This window comes from Amborella trichopoda, chromosome 13 (genome assembly GCF_054954075.1).
Source record: "Amborella trichopoda isolate Santa Cruz 75 chromosome 13, AtrichopodaSantaCruz75HAP2 v2.0, whole genome shotgun sequence".
NCBI classification, from domain to species: domain Eukaryota; kingdom Viridiplantae; phylum Streptophyta; class Magnoliopsida; order Amborellales; family Amborellaceae; genus Amborella; species Amborella trichopoda.
The window spans coordinates 48661653-48683976 of record NC_142348.1 but is presented as its reverse complement, the minus strand read 5'-3'; the positions used below and the strand labels follow the sequence as shown (position 1 = coordinate 48683976).

Below are 22324 nucleotides of genomic sequence, written 5' to 3'. Positions count from 1 at the left end.
TAATTTGTTAGAATATATACTGTTTTAATAGCTTGAAATATTTTTTATTTTTTTCACAACGATAATGTTCAAGCCAAGATAATTGATGCAAATGTTTTCTAATGGATGAAGTTTTTGTAAGGCTTAGGCTTTGTGAAAACAAAATAAAGTCTCACTGCAAATCCTTTGAAAGCACTTTCGACAATGGAAATCTCCACGATGAATCTAAAATCAATTTTCAACACCAACAATAGAAATTGAAACTCAAAAAATGGTGTAGATATTGCGGATCTATCAACACTTTACTTTTAGGGTCAAATAGATACTTTAGATAATTTGTTATAATATATACTATTTTAAGAGCTTAAAATCTTAATTTTTTCACAATCATAATGTTCAAGCATAGATGATTGATGTAAAGTTCAAGATATTTGAATTGTAATTTTTGATGAGTTATGAAGTTACTTATTTTAATGGGGTTACAGCCCTATCAAACAATTTACCTTTTCTATTACTAGGATTGCAATTTCAATGTCACGGGGTGAGGCTTTACTTGTTTTGATAGAGCTGCAGCCCTAACAAACCAAATTCCTATAATTTAATGTAGAGCTACTTTCAGTTGTTTAAGACTGTGGGTTCAAAATTTACCGGAATTCAACTGTAAACAGTTGTTGATTGACATCGAAATCTTCAATTTTCCGGAGTTCAAAATTCCGTTGCCTTCATTTCTACTCTCTCTCTCTCTCTCTCTCTCTCTCTCTCTCTCTGCCGTGTAAACTACGGTTTCTCTTTCTTCTCACCGCGATCTGGCTCTAATCCCTGTAAATTCCACTCCGAATTGCTTCGCATTTTGAAGTTGGAGCTCTGATACTAAAAAACCATGGCCGATTCTTCAAACGAGTCATTAACTCCATCACGGGGGTGGGGAGGATGGGGCGCCTCTGCTTTCTCCGTGTTCTCTGATTTTCAAAAGGCCGCTGCTGAAGCTGCAGGAGAGATCTCACGAAATGTACTCTTTTGACCTAATTCCCAATTTTGTCTCTCGATTTTTGAGATTGGGATTTCAAAGGGGTCTCGGGTGCTGGGTTTACTCTACTTTGTTCAAAAATGTATTTCTGATTGGAAGTGGGAAGAAGTAGGGTTTTGGGGTTCACTCTTGAATTTTGGGGTCCGTTTTTGGTTATATTATTTTACTGTTTTGAATTTAGAGCTTCATCTGCTGGAAATGTTGGTTGATATGTTGAATTGATTGAGGTTATTTATTGACATAAGTAGGGTTTTATGTCTGTGAGATTTCATTTCTGGTTGGTTGTGAATGCCTAAGTTTATTGAACACTAAACGAGCGAAATAAATGCTTGTTGAATGAGCAAATGATAGCATTTATGTGATTTTTTTTTTCTACTTTTAGATGTATGTGCAATGTGATTTTGTCCGGTGCTTGTTCTTATTGTTTCCTTGTTAGAATTCTTTTTTTTGTATTTCTGTGGAGCTTTAAAACTATATGCTTTTTTATGTGATGATGCAAGTTAGGGTTAAGGATAAACTATTTTCTGTTCTTTTTAGTGCTAAATCCTTTCGTTGAGGTCTTTAATGTAAACTTGCCACTGTTTCTTTTTCTAGTAATTGCCACAAGCTTTTTGGGTAAGTAAACTGCCATATCTGATTGAACCTTTAGTTTGTATGTAATCTGTGTACTTTCTATCCTCAACACCCCATTGAAATCTTTTGCCTAGTCTTTTCTTTTCTCTTTACTTCTGGGTGCTGAACCTCATCATTTCTCAATATATATCATTACGAAATTGTTTTCCTAAGTATCATTGCCAGATTGTTTAGAAAATAGGAATACTTGTTTCGAAAATGTAGAAAATTTAGAGTATTGAAACGAGCTAATATTGAAACTGTCCACAAGTTTTAATTTTCATGTTCATCCTTCCTTCCCATTTGTGTCAGGAACTTTAGCAAACTGAGATAAGAGTTATCATTGTCAGAAAAACTGCTTAGGTTTGGTTATCTTTGAGCCTTGCCGCATCTTTGTTTCATCTTCAAAGGTGTGCCCTACACTTGCTTCATGGGAAATATTTAGTCCAAAGCACATCTGATAAGTGTGATAGGACTTTACAATTTTCTTGACTTGAAGGGTGTGGGATTTGTATATCCATAATACACTGGGCTAGGTTGAATATGCCATAAATTTTAAGTTACTTAGGATAATTGTAATTAATTTTCTTTCAGTTATGAAAGAACTTCATCAATGATATATGTTACTCAGGACAGTGGTGATAAGGAAACACTTTGGAACAAATCTTGCAAGCATTGATCCCCTATAAGATTTCTTAGTCTTCTCTAAGGACCTTAGGTCCACAGACGTTATGGAGATCACTGAATTTTAACAAGTATACCTGTGCAGTTAATATATAAGCTTTCACATGGAGATAATTACATATGATCATTATCAGCTATAAACATGTTTGCATGTGAGGCTAAAACCTCCTAATCCTTGCTCGAAATCTGGAAATGTACCCCTTAGGAATTGTAATATTTAGTATACTTGAAGAATTGTAATACATGTTGATTCTGAAAACGTCTAATATTATTGATTATGATTTTGAAACAATCTGAGTTGTCAGATGCAAGGTAGGGAAATTCATTTGAGACTCAATTTTCAATTGCTCCATTAAAAGTATATGATTCACTGATGAAGATATGTTCTCCTTATTGAACCAGGCTGTTGAAGCTGCCAAAAATGCTGCCAAAGATATTTCAGATCTTCAGAATGAAGTTAAAAAAGGTTCAGAATCTGACAAGGAAGAGAAAGAATCTGAGAAAGTGGAAACTGAAGAAGTTCCGGAAACAGAGGAGGATAAGCGGCGAAGATCTGCCTTGGATAAGTTGGAGAAAGCAAGTGAAGATACCCTATTGGGGCAGGCAAGCCTCCCTAACTCCTTTACCTAAAAGAAGATTACAAAAAATGGAATCTTTTACATATCAAAGGTTACGAGCCCTGCTGTGCACATTATTTAACATTGCAGCAAATTGTGATCTATACGCTTTTATTACCTTTCCAACATTCTGTATCTTTCAGTTGTCTCTGGTTAAGCTATGTTTATTTAACTGTTTTTTTTTCTCTCTCTAATTTTGCATTACCTGACCTGTAACAATTTCTCCTCTTTCTATCTTTTTTTGACATTGGATAGTCCCAGCAGTAGACAATAGTCACCGATTCTATTTGCCCCTCTCTCTCTCTCTCTCTCTCTCTCTCTCTCTCTCTCTCTCTCTCTCCCTCCCTCCCTCTGTTTCTTTGTGTGTGTGTGTGTTGGGAGAGGGGGTAGGACTGGCTATTGCATGTAGTGAACGACACTGCAGTTGCTGGGTTTCATGTAGAAGATCTTAATGATGAAAAAAAGCGGTTATTTAGGATGAGCATCATTTATAAATCCTAAAGAGTGTGCAATGTTAGTCGGTGTAAGTAATATCTATGAAAAGAGGGGTTAACAGAGTATTAATAGGAACAGGCAACCAATACCTTGGTGAATGAGCCACATGTAAAGACCAAAGAATTCTAGTGTTTGATTTTCTTCAATACTAGTGTAAAATTGTAGAGGAGTCACCGTTAGTTTATCTTTTGATTATGTGAACAAATGTAGGGCCTCATTGACATTTATTCAGATAAAAAGTTTATTTCGAACACACGTAGTGTTTTTTAACTCGTAGCCTGAGGCAAGTAACTCTGCCAAGAAGAGTATAGGGCCCAAAAGCCCTAAAAAATAAAAAAATAAAAAAATTGTTTAAAAAATATATATTTTTTAAAAGTGAAACAAAACAAAGTGCAACATAAAAAGTCCAAAAAATTAGAAAAAATTTATTTATGGTTGGAGGCATTTTTAGAAAAATACAAAAAGAGAGGAAAATATAAAAATAGGGCATATGACAAGAAAAATCCACAAATCATTGGAAAAAACATCCAAGTTACATATGTAATTTTTATACATTGATTTCTATTTTTATGTAGTTTTTACATTTTTTTATATTATTTCAAGTGGCCTGAGTTGCACCCGAGTTCTTGGCCTGGAAAGGAGCCGAGTGTGTGTAACTCAGCCGAGCCTGAGTGGTCTCTGCCAAATTTTAAACCACTGCTACTATATCTTTGCTGATGACATGGTTTCAATTATCTGCAGGGTCTTAAGGCGTTTGACCATTCAGTGGAAAATATTGCATCTGGGGCATGGCAAGCATTTGGTAATGCTTGGAAAGGGGGCTCCAGTTTGGTCCACAAGTAGGTACCCGTGATCAAGACTTAGTGTTATTGTTTTGATTTTTTACTGTGCTAGGTCAGGTTTTGGTTATTTTCGTTTCCAATAATAATGTATTTAAAATAATTTGCAGTAGAACAAAGTGCAACAAATAACTAGTTGTGGATTGGGTGTTTGGTTGGCTTCCAGGAAATGCTAGTTATTTGGCCATGGAGTGACATGGTTTTTGACCACTCTCTTATGCACTAAATTGGATTCTTTTGTAATATTTCCTTGCATTAATGCATCAATGCACTGGAGATGCTTGCTGTCTCCCTCAACCTTCTCCTCAATATACCCCTTGTTTTCTTTATCATTTTTATTCCCATAAGCCAACAACATTCTCACTTGAAATTTTATTTGGATAGTTCATTTTTCTCTCAAGCTCGATAAAGGTTTCCTTTTCTACAGACATAATCATCGTAGGCTAGGCAAAGGTTCAAAAATGGTGAGTCAACATAATCATAGAGTCGACTCGGGCCCAATGGGATAAGGGGTGATTCTCGCTGCGACTCGGGCAAGTCACTAGGTTCCACATATTCATGCTACAAAACTAAACAAGGGAGGTTTTGAGTCCTTTTTTCAAGTTTTTTTAATCAATAAGTTATCCAATGCTATTTAACTTCCAAAATCAATCTTTTAACACCCTATATTTCATCCGAAACTAGTTCATTTGGGATAATAATATCAAATCCAACGTTCAACCAATTTCCCTCTCGTTTTCTAACAAAAGACTTGAAACTTGTTCCAAATTAACCGTGTTTGAGCCCTGTATCAAAAACCTACGTGCCAGTTTTTGGATGGAAAACTAAAATAAGAGAAATCGAGATTTCAAATTTTGGGGCCTTTTTGAACGCGAATTGAAAATCTTTGATTGGTGTCTTATTCTTTCACCAAATTAATTCAAATTTGTTGCAAAATATTCCTGTCATATTGATCTACAAAAGGCCTAACAATTTCTTTGAACCAATATGAAAAATCTCGAAACTTGATTTTTCGTTGATTTTCGGCAACTTTTTTGGTTATTTTCTTTCCAAAATGCTTTTTTGATTTTGATTTAGATTTGTGCTAACTATAATATGGTTTGCAATTATTGATTTTATGTTTTTTCCATTTTGTTTTGGCCATTTTTCTCTCTTTTTTTTTGTTTTATAATATTGGCCGAGTTATATGAGCAAACTCTCTAAGTCGGCCTGGCCGACTAGGATCCGGCAAGCACCCGGTTTGGTTCCCTGAGCATGGTTTTTAAGCATTGGTTTAGGTTGAGTTTGGGAAAGCTTCCAGAATCCATTCTGGGGTGTAATGCTTGGATAGCGTTGGCAGTCAATGCTAGGTGGTTTGGGATGCGCAATTCTGTTCCATTGGTAATGTGCATTGGATTAGGGAAGGGGTCCTTCATCACTAGCTGTTGGAGGAATGGATGACAGCAATCACGCCATTGGGCAAGCAGCAGACATACCCATCCCAAATGAAGCTTTTTTCCTTTCTTCAATAAACTGTCACAATTATGGGAGACTACATGCAATGCAACTAAAGAACTGAATTCAGGCCAATGACAAAATCATGATGCTTTTGTGATCAACATTTTTTATTGTTTTTCCACTTCTTCAATTTAAAAAGTTGTTGTGCATTCCTGTTCAAATAATTTTTCATCTTTATTCTTAATAGATCATCTTGACATATTCTTTGTTAGTGGTTTTATTCATCTTATGAAACTTTATAACTCTTATATCAGATCCAGAGTTTTAAAACAGGGATCGGTGGGGTGGCTCATCCACTCACCGGTCACAATTTGGACAGGCTGGATCAGCGATCTGCCCCCCCCCCCCCCCCTCCCAAAAAAAAGAAGCATTATATAAAATGGAGTACATATAGTTTTAACGATTCAACAAGGAGGATTTCAGTAGTAATAGTGTGTTGCTCCTTTCCTAAGCATTGAATTTTCAATTCCTCCTACCGCTTGAGTTTTTTTTTTTGGCTTTAGCCAATGTTAATTACAAATAAAATGTCAATAAGAAAAGGCTGGAGGTACACAAACTTTAAAAAGGGGATTGCTTATTGGGGGGGTCAAACCATCAACCAGTGCTTAATAGCACATCAGCGTTAGTCGGCTAAGCGATTCAGCTTGGTTAATAGGATATTGCCTATTGTATGTTATATATTTAAAAACCAGCCAATTCAGACGAGGAATTGGTGCAGTGCTGGGTTCCCAATTTGGATCGTGCGATTCCCCATCCAAATCACAATTTTTGAACACTGGTCAGAACATTTGATCCAACATACTTTCATCTGCATGATGATATAACATTAGACTTTAAAGGTGTGAAGCTTATGTCCTATGACTATAGGAGTATATAATAGTTATCACTATGTTAAGTATGTGTAAATAAAGATCATTAGACCGCAGGTCACATGAAATTTGTATGTAATAGTTATCATTATGTTTAGTAAGTGTAATTAAAGATCATTAGACCGCAGGTTACATGAATTTTGAAAATTTGTATCTTTGTTATAAATAACTATTACTCATTTGATTTGTTTGCCAGGGCATACTTTAAAAGAGATATATCCAATTCATATGGCATGAGTATTTGGAGGTATAGGAATCTGGCTTGGGCTTGATTAGTTAGTTGTTGACTATGCAACATTATGTCCCGATTTCAATTCCTTCCTCTGAACTACCCATAGAAGAATGTTTGGAGATATAAAGTAGAACATGTTTGGAAGATGTTAAAGGAGTGGATGATGTTCCCAATGGTCAACTCCTCTCTAACCACCCCTCTCCAACCAATGAGTCTGTGGTTAGGTTGCCATCCATCAGGACATGATGAAGGATTCAGCCATTAAACTTTAACATCCAAGGACTCTACATATACCTACAATATGCAGACGACACCTTGGTCTTTTGCAATGCCGACCACAATGAAATTAGAAACCTTTTCCTGTTTCTTAGGTGTTTTGACTGTGCAACTGGCTTCAAATTCAACTTCGATAAAACCATGATGATGGGGGTCAATGTTGACTCTACCACCCTCTCGGATTTCGCCATGAGTTGGGGCTGTGGGGTAGAGACTTTGCCATCCAAATACCTCGGTCTACCACTCTGCATAGACAAACCTAAACAAAGCCTTTGGTCCCACAGTTGACAAAGTGGATCGCAGACTAGCCGGCTGGAAAGGGCGTTTTCTTTCTCTTGGAGGAAGGTTAACTTTAATCAAAGCCACTCTAGCCAATATCCCGGTTTACCAAATGTCTATTTTCCACATGCCCATAGTGGTTAGTTCTAGTATCGAACAATTAATGAGGAGATTCTTCTAGTCGGGAGATGATTCAATATAAATTCCATTTGATCGCCTGAGATAAACTTCGTCAGACCAAGAAAAGGGGAGGGCTGGGAATTAAGAATCTCAGTTCTAAAAAATACAGCGCTGCTGAGCAAATGGAGTTGGAGACTGTCTACTTTAAACAATCAGCTGTGGACCGACATCCTTAAACACAAATACCATCTCCTGAACTCTCCTTGGTTGCCGAATCTTAGACCCAATCAGAGGTCATCCGGTATTTGGAGGTCTATTTGATCAAAATTCTATGCCTTCAAGTCTTGCATCAGATTTCATCTGAGAGAAGGAAACCGTACCCTTTTTTGGTACGACCTTTGGCGGGGTCGTACGCCTCTTAGGGATAGATTCCCTGATCTTTTTTCACTGGCCAGAAATCAAGAGACTATGGTAGCTCAAGAAATGCTTTTGGCATGATCATTCCGCTCTTGGAATCCTACTTTCAGAAGGGCTCTCATAGACCTAGAGATTGAAAACTTTGCCATCTTGACAGCAGAACTTCAATCTTACTTCCTCTCACCCTCGGGTCTAGACCATAGTTAGCAAATCGCCGGTTATTCGGCGATTTTTTCAAAACATCGGCATTTTTTAAAAAAATCGGCTTTTTTATGTAAAACATTTTAAACGGTGACTTTTTGAAAAAGTCGGGAAAAATCGTGTAGTTTTCATAAAAACGTTTAAAAAGCGTTTTTTCATAATGCTATTTATATCAGGCCAAAAAATCGTATCTTTTTTTACCCTTACCAATAAATTTTTTTTTAAAGATATATATATATATATATATATATATATATATATATATATGTTTCCTATTTTCTGTATTACAGCCATTGCTACTGTCATGCTTTTGAAAAAAAATATTATTTAAAAAAAAAAACCTAAAATATAAATTTTTATCCCTTGTTCTTCAAAGCCAGTTGCAGATTGAAGGTATGAATTTTTTTTTCCTTTTTTTAAAAAACTTAAAAAACTAGATGTAGATTTCAATTGTTATTATGGAAAATCATTCTGTAAATGAAATACTGTTTATAGCAAATCATTTTTTAAAGTAAATCATTGTGTAAAGAAAATCATTTACATGCAGATTTATGTGATTATTTGTGATAATTGTTTTTATGAAAACACTGTTTATGGCACAAATTAGAGCTCAAAACATAGTCTTTTACTGATGACAGAAATTAGAGCTCAAAACATAGTCTTTTACTGATGACAGAAATTAGAGCTCAAAACATAGTCTTTTACTGATGAATGAGAAGCAGGGAGTGTGACTAAGGACCAAGTAATCAATATTTTGAATTGTAAACTTACAGGAGCAAGCAAATGTACATACATGATTAGTTCCCCAAACCTAATCCTTCAGCTCTACTTCTTGTTTCCCCAAGAAAATGAAAAACCCTCTTCCTTTTCTCTCTCTACAAATCAGTTAGGGCCTCTTCACAAATTTAGGGCTTTTTCTCAAACAACATCCCAAATCAAAGAGAAAAACCCTCTTCAAACTATCCCAAATCAGTATCCCATTTTCCTTTTCTCTCTCCAAAAATCAGTTAAGGCGTCTTCCATTAGGCTTTGTGAAGCTTCTTCCTTCTTCTTTCTATAAACCCTAATGGCAGGGTTTGTGAAGCTTCTTCGTTCTTCTCTCTGTAAACCCTAAAGGCAGGGTTTGTGAAACTTCTTTCTTTTTCTTCCTTCTTCTCTCTATAAGCCCTAATGGCAGGGTTTGTGAAGCTTCTTCGTTCTTCTATTTGTAAACCCTAATGGCAGGGTTTGTGAAGCTTTTCCTTTCTTCTCTCTTTAAACCCTTCTCTCTATAAACCCTAATGGGAGCCCAATCCTATTTTCTTCTCTTCCTTCTTCCTTCTCTCTCTAAACCGTAAACACAGAGAAGTAAAACCCAAATTTGTAGGAGCCTCTTTTTAATTAAAGAAATTTATAAAACTTTAACCATAGTTATGGAGTGACCATAGTCACCATACTACACTTAAATCATTGTAATGAGAAAACAAAAATCGTGTTTTTTTTTACCAACTAAGTACGTGTGATGTTTAATAATAAATTTATATAAGTATATTTGTCACCATACCATAGTTAAAATATTTAATGAATAAATTTATATAGTAAATTTGTTTTTGGTATATGATAAATAGGTCTGATGTTTCTTAAATTATTTAATGGGAAGATTTATATGGTACATTTGTTTGGGTATATACTAGTTAATTATATATTTAATATTGGATGATTGGATAAGAGTCACGAGGCATCTAAATTAATTGACTTAATTATATTAGTCTAATAAAGTTTTTATGGATGAATTAGTTATTGATGGCATTTAACATAAATTTTATTTTTTAGAATTTCAAAATGTCTAATATTATAAACTTATTTGATTTTTTGACTCCGATTTTTTGAGCCTAATCTGATGTATTAGGGATATCTTTATATGAAGTATTTTTGCCGATCCGTATTTTTTACCCGATTTTTTCATCTGATTTTTAAAATAAAAACGATTTGCTTCCGATTTTATGGTAAGCCGATTTATTGATAGTCCCTGACTTGCTAACTATGGTGAAGACCGAATTATTTGGTCTCCGTTCCCGACGGGAACCTTCTCTGTCTCCTCTTTCTATCATAGTATTTCTCTCCCACCAACCTTCCCTCTAGCTCCCAATGCTGTTACAACTGCCTGGACAACTTTCGCCCCACCCAAAATCAAGATCTTTATGTGGTTGGCCCTCTCCAAGAGAATACTCACTGTAGATCAGTTGCAAAGAAGAGGGATCCCGATTCCTAATCGATGTGTCATGTTCTCGAAGCAGAAGACACCAATGACCATCTACTACTGCACTGTCCATTTGCCTCGAACATTTGGGGGTCCATCCTCAAATTGTTTAATGTGCAATGGGTGCTACCGGCAGAGGTGATTTCCATCCAACCTTACCCTTGGCACAAGGCCGGAATTCTCCTTTGGAAATCCATGGTGGCAACAACTTTGTGGGTTATCTGGCTCGAGTGCAACAATAGAGTTTTCAAGGGGGAATTCTCAATTTGGTACAAAGTTTTCAACAAGCTCAAGTCCATGATAATCTTTTGGGTGACCAATCATCAGTGTTTAAAGGAGGTTCCGCCTCGGCTTTCAGCCAAGACTGGACAAATATTCTTCAATTCCATCAACCGCGCCTGCAAAGGTCATCCCGATCGAAACCTTCTCCTCCGGGCATCTTAAAACTCAATTTTGACGGGTGCTCTCTTGGCAACCACGACTTGTCAGGGATAAGAGCAATCCTCAGAGACCACCTCGGTACTACTGTGGCTACAACATCTAAACGCATTGGCCACATCGACTCCATGGAGGCTGAAGCACTAGCTCTCTTGGAAGGCCTCAAACTCGCACAACCCCTTCAATTGCATTCGCTTGTAGTGGAGGGAGACTCCAGGAACATCATTCCCTAGGCACAAAGCCCTTCTTCCTCACCCCCTCCTTGGTCTTTGGCACCTGTCTTTGACGAGATTGATAATCTTTGCAAGAATATGTCCGTTGGGTGGATGCATACTTGGAGGGAAGGAAATCAGGATGTTGACTCCCTAGCAAACGAAGATGGCTAACGATTAGACCTTCTTTGCTTTTGGTTTTTTGCCTTTTCCTCTTGTTTTACGAATCAACCTGTTTTCCTAGGTTGTTGTGCCTCACTGTAACCTCTTAAAAGAGGATTTTGATTCAGCTTTTTGTTTGTTCTCTCCCTTGAGCATCCTTGCATTTGGATTGACAAGGTCGCTTGTATTATTTTATCTTATAAATTAAAGGTTAACATTATCAAAAAAAAAAAAAATTCTCAAAAAGAAAAAAAGGGAACAAAAAGTAGACTTTGATATTGAAACACTCCCCCTCAAGTTAGTACGTAGATATCAATTCACTCAGCTTGCTTAAGATCACTTGTAGTCGAGGTTTCCCAACAGCCTTGGTAAGAATATTTTATATTTTGTCTTCTGTTTTACCATATGGAAGGCAAATTTCTCTTGTAGTAACTCTTTCTTGAATAAAATGTCAATCTACTTCTCATGTGCTTGGTTTTGTCATACTGGACCGGATTGTGAATTACACCGATGGCTAACTTGTTATCACAATACAAGGACATTGACCTCTTGTTTGGGGTGAGCTTAAGTTGAATTCGGTAATGAATGCATAAAGCAACTCAAGACAAGTTCAAACAATACTCTGACAGGGTATATCCATGTACAATGCTTTTATTTTATTCTACCATCAATTACTTTCCTCTGCTCTCTCCTTCTCCCTTTTTGCTCTCTTGTTTGCTCCCTTCTTGGCCATCTTCTTTCGAGTGTTTACATAGGTCTATTTAAAAGCACTGAGCATGTCTGGTAGTTACAGTGGTAGTGGTCTACGTGTCAAATTTGTATTCAACACGCAACCCCATATGATCATCTCATTCTTGAGTGGGTTCTGGAGTGTTCACCCAGTCTAGAATGTGTGCAACATTGTACCTTATTTTAGTGCAACATTCTGGAAATAAATAGTGCTTCCGTTAGGAGTGACTTGAAGGAAAGGCCTTGTGTTTCTGCTTTACCCTTCCGGCAAGTAGCATATCATTTCTTTGGGAACGAATTTTGACATTGCTCCAGTCCTCATGATATTGAGAAGTGAAAAGGGGTATTTATGTCAATAATGGAGATAAGATGAAAGGCTAATTCTGTAAATCTTATGCCCCAGGGCTTAAATATTTTAATAGGTGTATGAGGATTTCTAAGTATGCACTGGAGCACAGTGTAAGAGAGTGTAGATTCACCAGAGAGTTTATAAAATTTAACAAAGGTAAATAATGTAGACTACGGGGTCATTTTAGATGTCATCTCTAACCCCGGGTTCTGCTTTTATTAACGAATGATGCCAGGTTAGAGATTGCCATTGTCCGAAGTTCTCCTTATTTAGGAATCACAAGTTCCATGATGTTAAAGACTAGTCCCTTTTTCGTATTGCACGAAGTTCTATTATTTTAGATACTTAATTTGAACTAGGCATAGTCTAGAGTGACCCATTATTTTATTAAGTCCTATTGTGTAAGACATCCCTCTTAGTTGTAAGAATATATATTTTACTTAAAATCTTTGATGTCCTATTGTTTAGAGTCTTAAATTTGATTACAATTGTGATATGAGAATATATATGCTTTCATTTCAAGCTTTAAAAAGCTTCTTTTACATCAGTCAGAGAGAGAGAGAGAGTAGTTCATCTTGTCCTCTTGCCCCTTCGGAGAGCTAGCTTTTGAGAAACAATGGAAGCAGAGGAGACTACATTCGAAGAAGATGACTTTTGAGTGGTAGGATTCTAGGTTGCCGAGGACTCGGAGGGAATGGTGCATGCCAAACGTATGTCATGGCCTGAAGATGTAGTGGTCATAAGAAAGACCGACTTATAGACCTACATAATTAATCTGTTGGTATTCACACAAAAATAAAAAAATCCTTTGTTAAGGGCGGGGGGCACTTGATAAGGGATCCCCAGTAAATGGCACTTGCGGACCTTGGGGCCAATCTACTTAGGACCTTGATTCCTATACTTTAAGAATCTCGATATTAGAATAGGAGGAACCCCGTTACATGAAATAGTTAAACCTCGATTCCTTAACCAAGGGAACTCGTACTAGCTCTACTTACAATCTCATTTTTTTGTATAGTGGAGCTTAGATTCTTGCTTGTCAAAACATCAAACCCATTGACATTGGATCCCGCTCCTATAAACCTAAACTGATCCCAAACTGATCCCACTCCCGCCTTCAACAACTATGGTTTAGTCCCAAGCTTTTGTGTTTCCTAAAGGAGATCCAACACATACTTCATTTGAGGGATAAACATTATTCTCTTAGACCTGGCTATTTCTACCCTAAGAAAACACTTTAGTGGACCCGGATCTTTAAATTTAAAACTTCCCTCACCAAAAAAGTCTTCGAGTTGCTAATTTCCTTGGGACGATTACCTATTAGGCTATTACAACAATATCATCCACATGTACAATCAAGGCAATGGTACTGGTCTTGGTGTGTTTGACAAATAAGGTATGGTCAACATGAGTTTAATTTTTACCTTTTTCTTTGAACAATACCCTGTTGAGCCTCTCAAATTAAGCTTGCTGAGACTGCTTTCGACCATAGATGACCTTTCTTAATCCGTAAAGTTTTCTTTCATATCCAGGATCCCAAAGCCTAGGTGGAGGTACCATGTACACTTCTTGTAGTTCGTCATGAAGAAATGCATTCTTAACATCCAATTGGTGCAATGTCAGCTCCAAATAAGCTGCCAGAGGCAAAATGACCTTAATGGAGTTCATCTTAGCCCCAAGATCAAATGTTGCGTGGTAGTCTATTCCATATGTTTGAGTGAACCCCTTAGCAACTGATCGTGCCTTGTATCAATCAACTTTTACCATCAGCCTTGTGCTTTATAGTATAAACCCATTTGCAACCAATCAGCTTCTTCTCTTTAGGAGGTTCTACCGGTTCTCAAGTTCCATTCTTGATCATCTCCATAGAAACAAACTTCTGTAAAAGACTAGATCATAACATTTGTAACCCTTTTGGGAGGACAAATAATCAAGAAAACTACATTTTACAGATTTTGGATCCAACTTTGTATAGTACGGACCAAGGACAGAGCAACGAAAACACAACCAAAGACTTTAAGCGAACACTAAATAGTAGACGATCAACGCAGGAAAGTTTATAGGGAGATTTGTAGTCTAGAACATGAGGCGGCATATGATTGATGGGATAAGATGCAATCATCGCAACTTTGGACTAGAATTTCTTAGGTACATTCATTCCCAAGAGAAGAGCACAACCAACCTCCAAAAGATGTATATTCTTTCTTTCAGCCACACCATTTTGTTCTGGTGTGTATGAACAAGAATTTTAGTGCTCTATTCCATATTCTTCCAAATAAGACAACAACTCGCCATTAAAGTATTCCCCACCTTGGTCAGATCTGAGCACCTATTAGTTTCAAATTGAGTATGGATCATCTTATGAAAGACCTTGGAGATATTAGGAACTCATCTTTGATACTCATAAGCTAGATCTAGGTATATGGGGCGTACTCATCCACAATAGAAACAAAATATCGATAGTTAAAAGTATATCTAACCAGAGAGGTTGCCCACATATCTGAATAAACAAAAGCAAAAGGAGTGATGCTTTTATTATTACTAGGTAAATAAGAGTTTCTCCAATGTTTTGACTGTTCACAGATGTCACATTAGAAACTATGATACTCTAGCTGAAATAAAAAACTTAGGAAACAAAACTTTCAATGAATGAAAAGAAAACGTTACAGTCAAATTTTTAGTTTCCCACTTCTTATGTGAGGAATCTAATTATTCAGGTTCAGTAATCTCGCCATTGATGCATCCCAATTTCCCTTTTTCATTAATGAACATTTTAGTATAAAATGACCACCCTAAATAGTTCGTTCATCATGTTTAACAGGTGTAATCTACAGTCCAGACTGATTTCCGTGGATGCCCAAATGAGAGGTTACATCGAGATGCTAGAAATGGTAGAAGAGTGGTCCGAATCACTAATATTAGACTTGTCATCACAACAAAGCTTGTACACACTAAATGAACACATTGATCGGCACAACCAGCTGCTGAAATTCACTTCCCACAGGAATCCGAAACCATCCACACAAGAGACTCAATAATGAATGATTCTCACAACTCAAAGACAATACTTGTTTAAGGGGTCCAACAACAGGTTTTGAAACTATCAAAACCTCCCAACCAGATCAAGGGTTTCAGGCTTGAAAAATTTGGACCCTCCCCACCAGATCTAGGCTTTCTAATCTTGTACCATGAGCCTGAAGAAGGATAGGAAGCAGCTGTGAAATCAGGGTTTTACATTTCCTACCTGCTTTTCAGATTTAGGATTATTGACTGTAAGGTTGATGAAGAACTTTGTAGGGTCAGATCGCATTATTAGGTTTTTAAGATTCCATGCCGAAGTTCCTACTCTAATACCAAGTTAAAAATACAAGAAGGAAAAAAAAATGGAAAAGGATAAAGATGAAGGTTTAGATAAAGAAAGAGGCTTAGAGAAAGAAGAGAGAGTGTCATGTGGGAAGGAGAAAGGAGAGAGGCAGCCTTGGCTTATCAGCTCACACGCCCCTCTCATCCCTTTTATAATAATAAATTACAAAGATGTAGCAAACTGCCCCTAAATATGAGAAAGGACAAATAAATCCTTGCTGACATAAATACAAAAGACATAACCATAGATATTGGTATTCACCATGGAAATGACTCTAATTAAGGTGGAGTTGGGTTGCCATTCCTGAAGGTCTTGCCTATATGAGGTAGTGGATTGCCTTTGATAATGTAAGCATTATAATATATCATTCTTGGATTAGGTACCTCCACTTGGGTACGCCAAAACTCCTTAACTTGGCTCATGAATTGGTGTGGGCTTCTTTCCAAAATAAAGAGAAAAGAAATGGTGTGGGATCTTAGAAATTCTCTTAGCATCACATAACAAGCTTTTACACCTGGAGACTCAGACTCGGATTTGTGCTCAAACTCAACATGTCTCATCCACTTAAAGAGCTAAAATAATAGAAAAATACTTGAAAATAAGACAAAAGTATACAAATGAGGAAAAATTAAAAGAAAGCCAATATGTGATTTGGGGCCAAATTTGGCTTAGATCTGGTCATTTCCTTGTGGCATACTTGACATTTTTCTGGTTATCTTGGTTACTTTGACTGGTCTCCGATCCCACCTGAGTTGTACAAGATCTTTTTGTGACCAAGACAACCATTTATTTGAAGTTACGTGCTTTTAAATATTACATCTGATGTTATTCATATGTTTGCCTTCTCGTATCGATTTCAATCGTTGTAATCATGATACACTCTGTGATCTCTTTTCAGGCTTGAGAATTCTGCAGCAAACCTTGCTGATTCCATCCAAAAAGGTGGTCTGCCTGGAAAAGCTGGCTCCATTGCTCCATCTCTAGTGGAGGTACATTGTGGTCTTTCCTGCCTCCGTATGTTTACTTTCATTTTTAGGTGAATGTCATGCATATGTGTTTCTGAGAACATCGTGATGGATACTCTTGTATTCCTTTCAATCAAAAAGAAAAAAAGACATGTACATGTATCCTGTTGTCTTTGCTTGGTTTCTTGGATCAGGGTTACTTATTCCTGGTTCTGCATTTCAGACTGGAAAGGCATTGACAGCTAAAGGAATCCAAGTGCTTGAATATGTTGGGAAGGAAACTATGGACCTACTGATTACAGAGACTGGTTTTGAAGTCGAGAAGGATCCAAAGGAAGCTGAGGAAAAAGTTGAAGAAGAGGAGTTCGCTGAAGAGGTTACATTTGACCGATGTTTTTACATTTATGGTGGTCCAGAGCAGCTTGAGGTGATTCTTTTTCTTGAATGCACCTACATGAGTTATAAATTATTTCCAGAAGCTAATTCTTGAACTCTTGATGCGCCTCAGGAACTGGAAGCTTTGTCAAACCATCATGCATTATTATTCAACCGTAGAAAAGCCAAGTTATCATCTGAGCAGAAGTCCTCTTTTGATGGAAATCTTAAACAAGTACAACAGACTTTAACTTTGAGTAGTGAAAGTGATGGAAATGGCTTGGATCATGATAAAGGCAAGTATGTTGACACCGTAGAAGTGGGTGGCGGCAATGAGATGCAAAGTCTTTGCACTGCTAGTGTGAGCAAAGCTGCAGAGATGGCTGCAGGGTAAAAACTTCAACACTTATAATCCTTTTTCCATATATCTTCACTGGGATATTTAAATTCTGAAACTATCTGTAGAAGATAACTAGTTCTTTGGGATTTGGTTTAGATAACATGTTCTTGAATGCATCTTGGTTCTGGCGTTTAGGTTGTTGATTGTCTTACTATTTTTGTATGGTATTAGTCATGAGGAAATTCCCAAGGTGTGGACAACTATTTTGTTACCTGTCATCCTTAATCATTCAAAACTATTCATACTTAAGGGAATATTGCAACCTGCATCTCCAGGAAAGTTATTGGAGATGTAATTAGTTGGTTAAAATCTTGTCTGTGCTTTTCATTTTGACAGGTAATTTAAGTAATTAAGATAAATTAGATACCCGTTATTGGAGATGTATTCTTTTATTTTGGATAAGTAACATGGAAATGTATTGTATTATAAAAAATGTACGCTTGGTAACTTGGAGATGTGTTCTGTTGCATATCATCTAGTTTGTGCTTGTTATTTTGGCAGATTGTGAATATTCTGCATAACTTAAAGTAATTTGCATACCTGTTATGAGGATTGTGTTGGTGACTGTTTCAACGGGTGAGCTAGAGTGGTGCAGTTCCCTTTTCTAGAAGGAACGAAGGGGATGACGATATTGTTGAGTTGAGTTGTTTGCTAGCTAGGTCAAGAGGAGGTGATAAAAGAAATCTAGCAGAGGGGGCCCTGAGGACTCCTGGAGCTTATGGATAACTTTCTGAAACCAAAGCTGATACATATTCCGAGGACCATAAACCCTCTGGCTCTCACTGGAATTAAACTTAAGTTCTTTCGCCATTTGCCAAGTGGTCACTAAAATGTAACCTCCAGAAGTTATGGTGTTAGACTTGAAGCAGACAAAATGTGGAAGTTAAGAGTGTTGTCCCTTAAAGGTAAAGAAACAACTTTCTGCCTCATGATCCCCTCTTCTCTAAGAGAACTGTATCTTCAATAAACGTATCTCTGAGGTAGGGATAACAGAGTTCTTGAACTTTATTAACATATGACTAAGATGCCCAGAATATAGTGGGGATCTCAGAAGGGGTTGATCAGTTTGTGTTGGCAGGAGTACATATTTTTGTGTCCCATTTTCGCTGTGAAATTTCTCATATATTTATAAGAAAAATAATGAGTGGGTTTCATTATTGAAAAAAAAAACACACAAACCATTGGCTGCAGTATCGGAGTAATCTCAGGTCCACACAGAATAATATCTCTTTTGTTGTGCTGCACCACTTCCTATCCAGTTCCATGTAAAGTGATTCATTCTAGGGCACTGTTGGTGTACTTCAGTCTCCTTGTCCTTGAGTCATTCTTTTACTGTCTTTCATTTCCAACAAGTTCATTCTAGTCTATTTACCTGATTTTTGTTTGTTTCATCTGCGAAATTTCAAGAAATTTGTGAAGTGCATCACTTTAGATATTGGATTTCATAAGCACCCTACCTTTTTGCAGTTATTTCTGGGCTAGCTATTGGAAAAAAAAAGTGAGTTGCTTGCGAGAGTGTGAAGTGCATCACTTTAGATATTGGATTTCATAAGCACTCTACCCTTTTTCAGTTATTTCTGGACTAGCTATTGAAAAAAAAAGTGAGTTGCTTGAGAGAGAGATACAGAGTGAGAGCGGGGGGGGGGGTTACTATGATGCAAATCTTTTGTGCTACTGGTTGAGTTCCTCACTTGCATTGATCTCTTCTGCAGGTTTGCGGCAGCACTTGGTGGACTTGCTGCAAATGAAATACTTCAACGAACTTCTGACAGGCTTGAATCCATCCATTCTGAGGGAATCCATGTAAGTCAGTGTTTTCAATTTGAAGACTTTAAAATCTAAATCTCATAGAATTTGAAGGCAAATTATATACCTCAGCTTTTACAGCGTCTAACGTATGGTACTTCCAGGCTGCATCTACTGTCCATTCCCACTAAAGAATGGTCAAATATCAAATGGGCCATATGAATGTCCCTGTGGGTCCTGTTTAATTTAATCTTGAACCACTGATGTAACCTTTTATACAATATACTGAAGTCTATTGGACAATCGTGTACTTCACCAAAAAATGAGATTGCCCCATTCCATCCCTTTACTTTTTCTCTCTTTTGCAGAGGCTTTCTGAACTTTGTTGCTTTGGGGTATCTCAGCTTTTGATGCTTGGGAAATCAGTCCTCTCAAGTTCAGCAAAATCACGTGATGATGAAATAGAAGAGGAGGAAAGCTTGAAGATAGAGTGGCCAGATGACTCAGTATCTAAAGCAAAGATCATTAGATTGAGGGCTCAGTCTATGACTGGAGATGTAGAAGCCGTTTCCAACAGTTTTATTACAGGTAAATTCATTAGGGAAAGTTGTTGAATGAACTTTGGTTTATGGTACTCTAAGCTACAGACACTGTCTGTTCTGCTGTTGGATGGTTGGAGATTAACTGTGCCTGGATGGGTGTCACTGTAGACCATCTGTTGATGTGAACATTAAAGATGGATGTAGCCTTGAATTACCATTTACCATAGTCCATGGGATTATGGTCTGCTCCCCATTCATTACGTTTGTTAGTATAAACGTATATTAGCAGACGATGGTTGTTGGGAGCTGGAGCCTGAGTCTGGGATCTACACAGTGCTGAAGCTTCCTAACTTGGGAGCACCTCGGGGCGGCTTGATATATTTACTGTATTGTATATGTATAAACACACACACAAATAGAGATCATTCTATTTTGGTTTTAAAGTGATTTAAACAATTGAAAATGTATAATCCACTTTTTAGCATTATCTACATACATGCAATGAAAATTCCATAGAATGAAAGTTCCATACAAATTTGGAAAAAATGATATTGTAGGGCCATGATAAGAATCAAACTTAGTTACTCTGGCCGATTACCTATAGTGAACTCGGCAATGATTCAATATAGTGAGGACCACCCTACTGTAGACAACCTAGGTAATTCCCTGGCTCATGACCATCTAGGACTGGGGACTCCTGGGTCTGAGCAGACTTAGCAATTCCAAGCAGTTTGTCAAGTTTTCAACCACTCTTGCAAACCACGACCATGAAAAAGGAAAACAAAAATTTTCATGGGTGCTTATTAGCTAGAAAATCATCAGAAAGCAAATAATCAACACAATATCAAGAACCGTTCAAAATTTAGAAACTCTTGGAACTCTCCTTGGCATTGAAACCCTTAAAACCAGGATCTGAACCCCATTTTCAATAGGTTGCGATGCCCGTTACATAGGGATGAAGATCCCTTTTAGTCGGGGTATCGACATTAGCGAGATTCCTGAGGGGTTCACCACTCCCTATCCAAGCTTCCCACATCTTTGGGTTATACTGCTTCTACGCCATATACTCTCTATTATCTGAGATTGTTATGTGTTTCTGGTAAGTCATTTTGAAATAAATAAGGACATGCTAGATGTTTTACTTGATCTTTTTCAATATAGACTTAGGCGAGCTGCTCGTAATGCATGACATAAGGACTCTTGGAAGGTTTGGATCTTAGGCATATATCTTGTCGAATCAATGCCACACCCCAGTTCTTGGGGGTTTGTCGCAGTACTACTAATAGAAGTAGACTAGTAGTAGTGGTCAATGTTTTAAAGAAACATGACTTTTGCTGTTAATAGCGATAAAGACATTTGGCTTTGGCTGTTATAGCAGATAAGGTGCCGTTGGACTTCCTGCTGACAATATTCAAGCCTATCTTTACCTGCCTTTCTCGGCAATCCAGAAATAGGCATTCAGTAATGGTCATAGACAAAAGTGGTTTATTGTTCTATTTTTGTCTATCCCAAGGCAAAAACAGGGAGTAGAGTGGCACTTTTAAATACGCAGTGTTCTAATCCTGAAGTTGTGGATGTGAATAGTGGCATGCCAACCCATTCTGGTGGGAGGTTTAAATGCTGCGGGCTGCAGCTACAGAGACACATCCAAATGGGGCCTAAATAGTGGGTGATATTGTAGAGAAATAGTTGTGATGCATGTTGTAATTGTCAATATAATGGCTCAGCCAGTGTACTGTGATGCCCGTTTTGAAATGTTTGTTGTAATGGTAGTTCCACTTCACTGTTCGGTACTTTCATTTGGTGGTGATCAAATGGATATGGAGACTTCATAATTTCTCTCTTCTTTTTTTTTGGTGTGTGTGTGTGCACATGTTTGCAGGAATATCAGATGTTGTTGGGGCCTTCCAAGAGGCAATTAAAAGTGCATCAGCTGATGGCCCAGAAGCTCTTCCAGAACATGCCTCAATTCACAAGAAAGCAGATGCCATTTCTACCCACCTTCGAAATGACAGAACCATGGCCATAAGCAAGATTCAGGATGGGCTCCACTACTTGCCCTTTGTAGTCATTTCTGCCTCCACGTGAACATGTAAAAATTTGGCAAAGGTGAAAAAATAGTGCCAAAAAAATGGGTAGAGCTCATTTTTTCATAGCACATTTGATTTTTTTCAACACTAATACGACCTTTTACTGATGTTTGTATAGATTTCCTGCATTTGTTGGAAAAATTTATATTGTTCATTGTCTATAGATGGACTTAAAACTTTGGATATCAGACCTCTTTCATTGCCGAAAGATGCAGAAATTAGATGGCCGAATTCTTTCCTCAAAAATCAGAAATGTGGATGGCTTTTCTCTTGTCCTGGTTGAGTTTTAAATTGGAATGAGTACAATTACAAAAGTACGAAGTACTGGAGTTCACATAATTTGCGGCTAGAGAAAGAATGAAAGGACTTAGTCTAATATCTATCAGGCAACCAAATCCTTTTGTTATTTTGAATGCTTTAATCCAAAAGGGTATGCCTAATGATTATCCACCCTTTCAGTTAGAAGGGAGCCGGCGCCTTTTGATTTTTACCACGCATCTATTGTCAATAGGTCCATGGATCAATTCCTCTATACCATAAATTGCCATATCGTTGCATCCCGATTCTCT

At 37.3% G+C, this 22324-nt stretch overlaps 1 protein-coding gene across 1 annotated transcript; it reads left to right on the top strand.

Moving 5' to 3' along the window:
• Positions 1-697: 697 nt before the first annotated feature.
• LOC18446048 (BAT2 domain protein) lies at positions 698-22001 on the top strand. The gene is made up of 9 exons (XM_006856174.4): positions 698-988; positions 2705-2905; positions 4156-4253; positions 16536-16626; positions 16826-17029; positions 17111-17367; positions 19090-19180; positions 19492-19711; positions 21548-22001. The coding sequence occupies exons 1-9, from the start codon at positions 860-862 to the stop codon at positions 21751-21753; spliced, it is 1497 nt and encodes a 498-aa protein (XP_006856236.1). The 5' UTR covers positions 698-859; the 3' UTR covers positions 21754-22001.
• The last annotated feature ends 323 nt before the right edge of the window (positions 22002-22324 follow it).

Bases quoted from the DNA above. Each gene is read 5' to 3' on its own strand.
- LOC18446048 (XM_006856174.4), top strand. From the start codon at position 860: ATGGCCGATTCTTCAAACGAGTCATTAACTCCATCACGGGGGTGGGGA. The intron at 989-2,704 runs GTACTCTTTTGA...TTATTGAACCAG, and splicing joins CAGGAGAGATCTCACGAAAT to GCTGTTGAAGCTGCCAAAAA. The intron at 4,254-16,535 runs GTAGGTACCCGT...ATCTCTTTTCAG, and splicing joins GGCTCCAGTTTGGTCCACAA to GCTTGAGAATTCTGCAGCAA.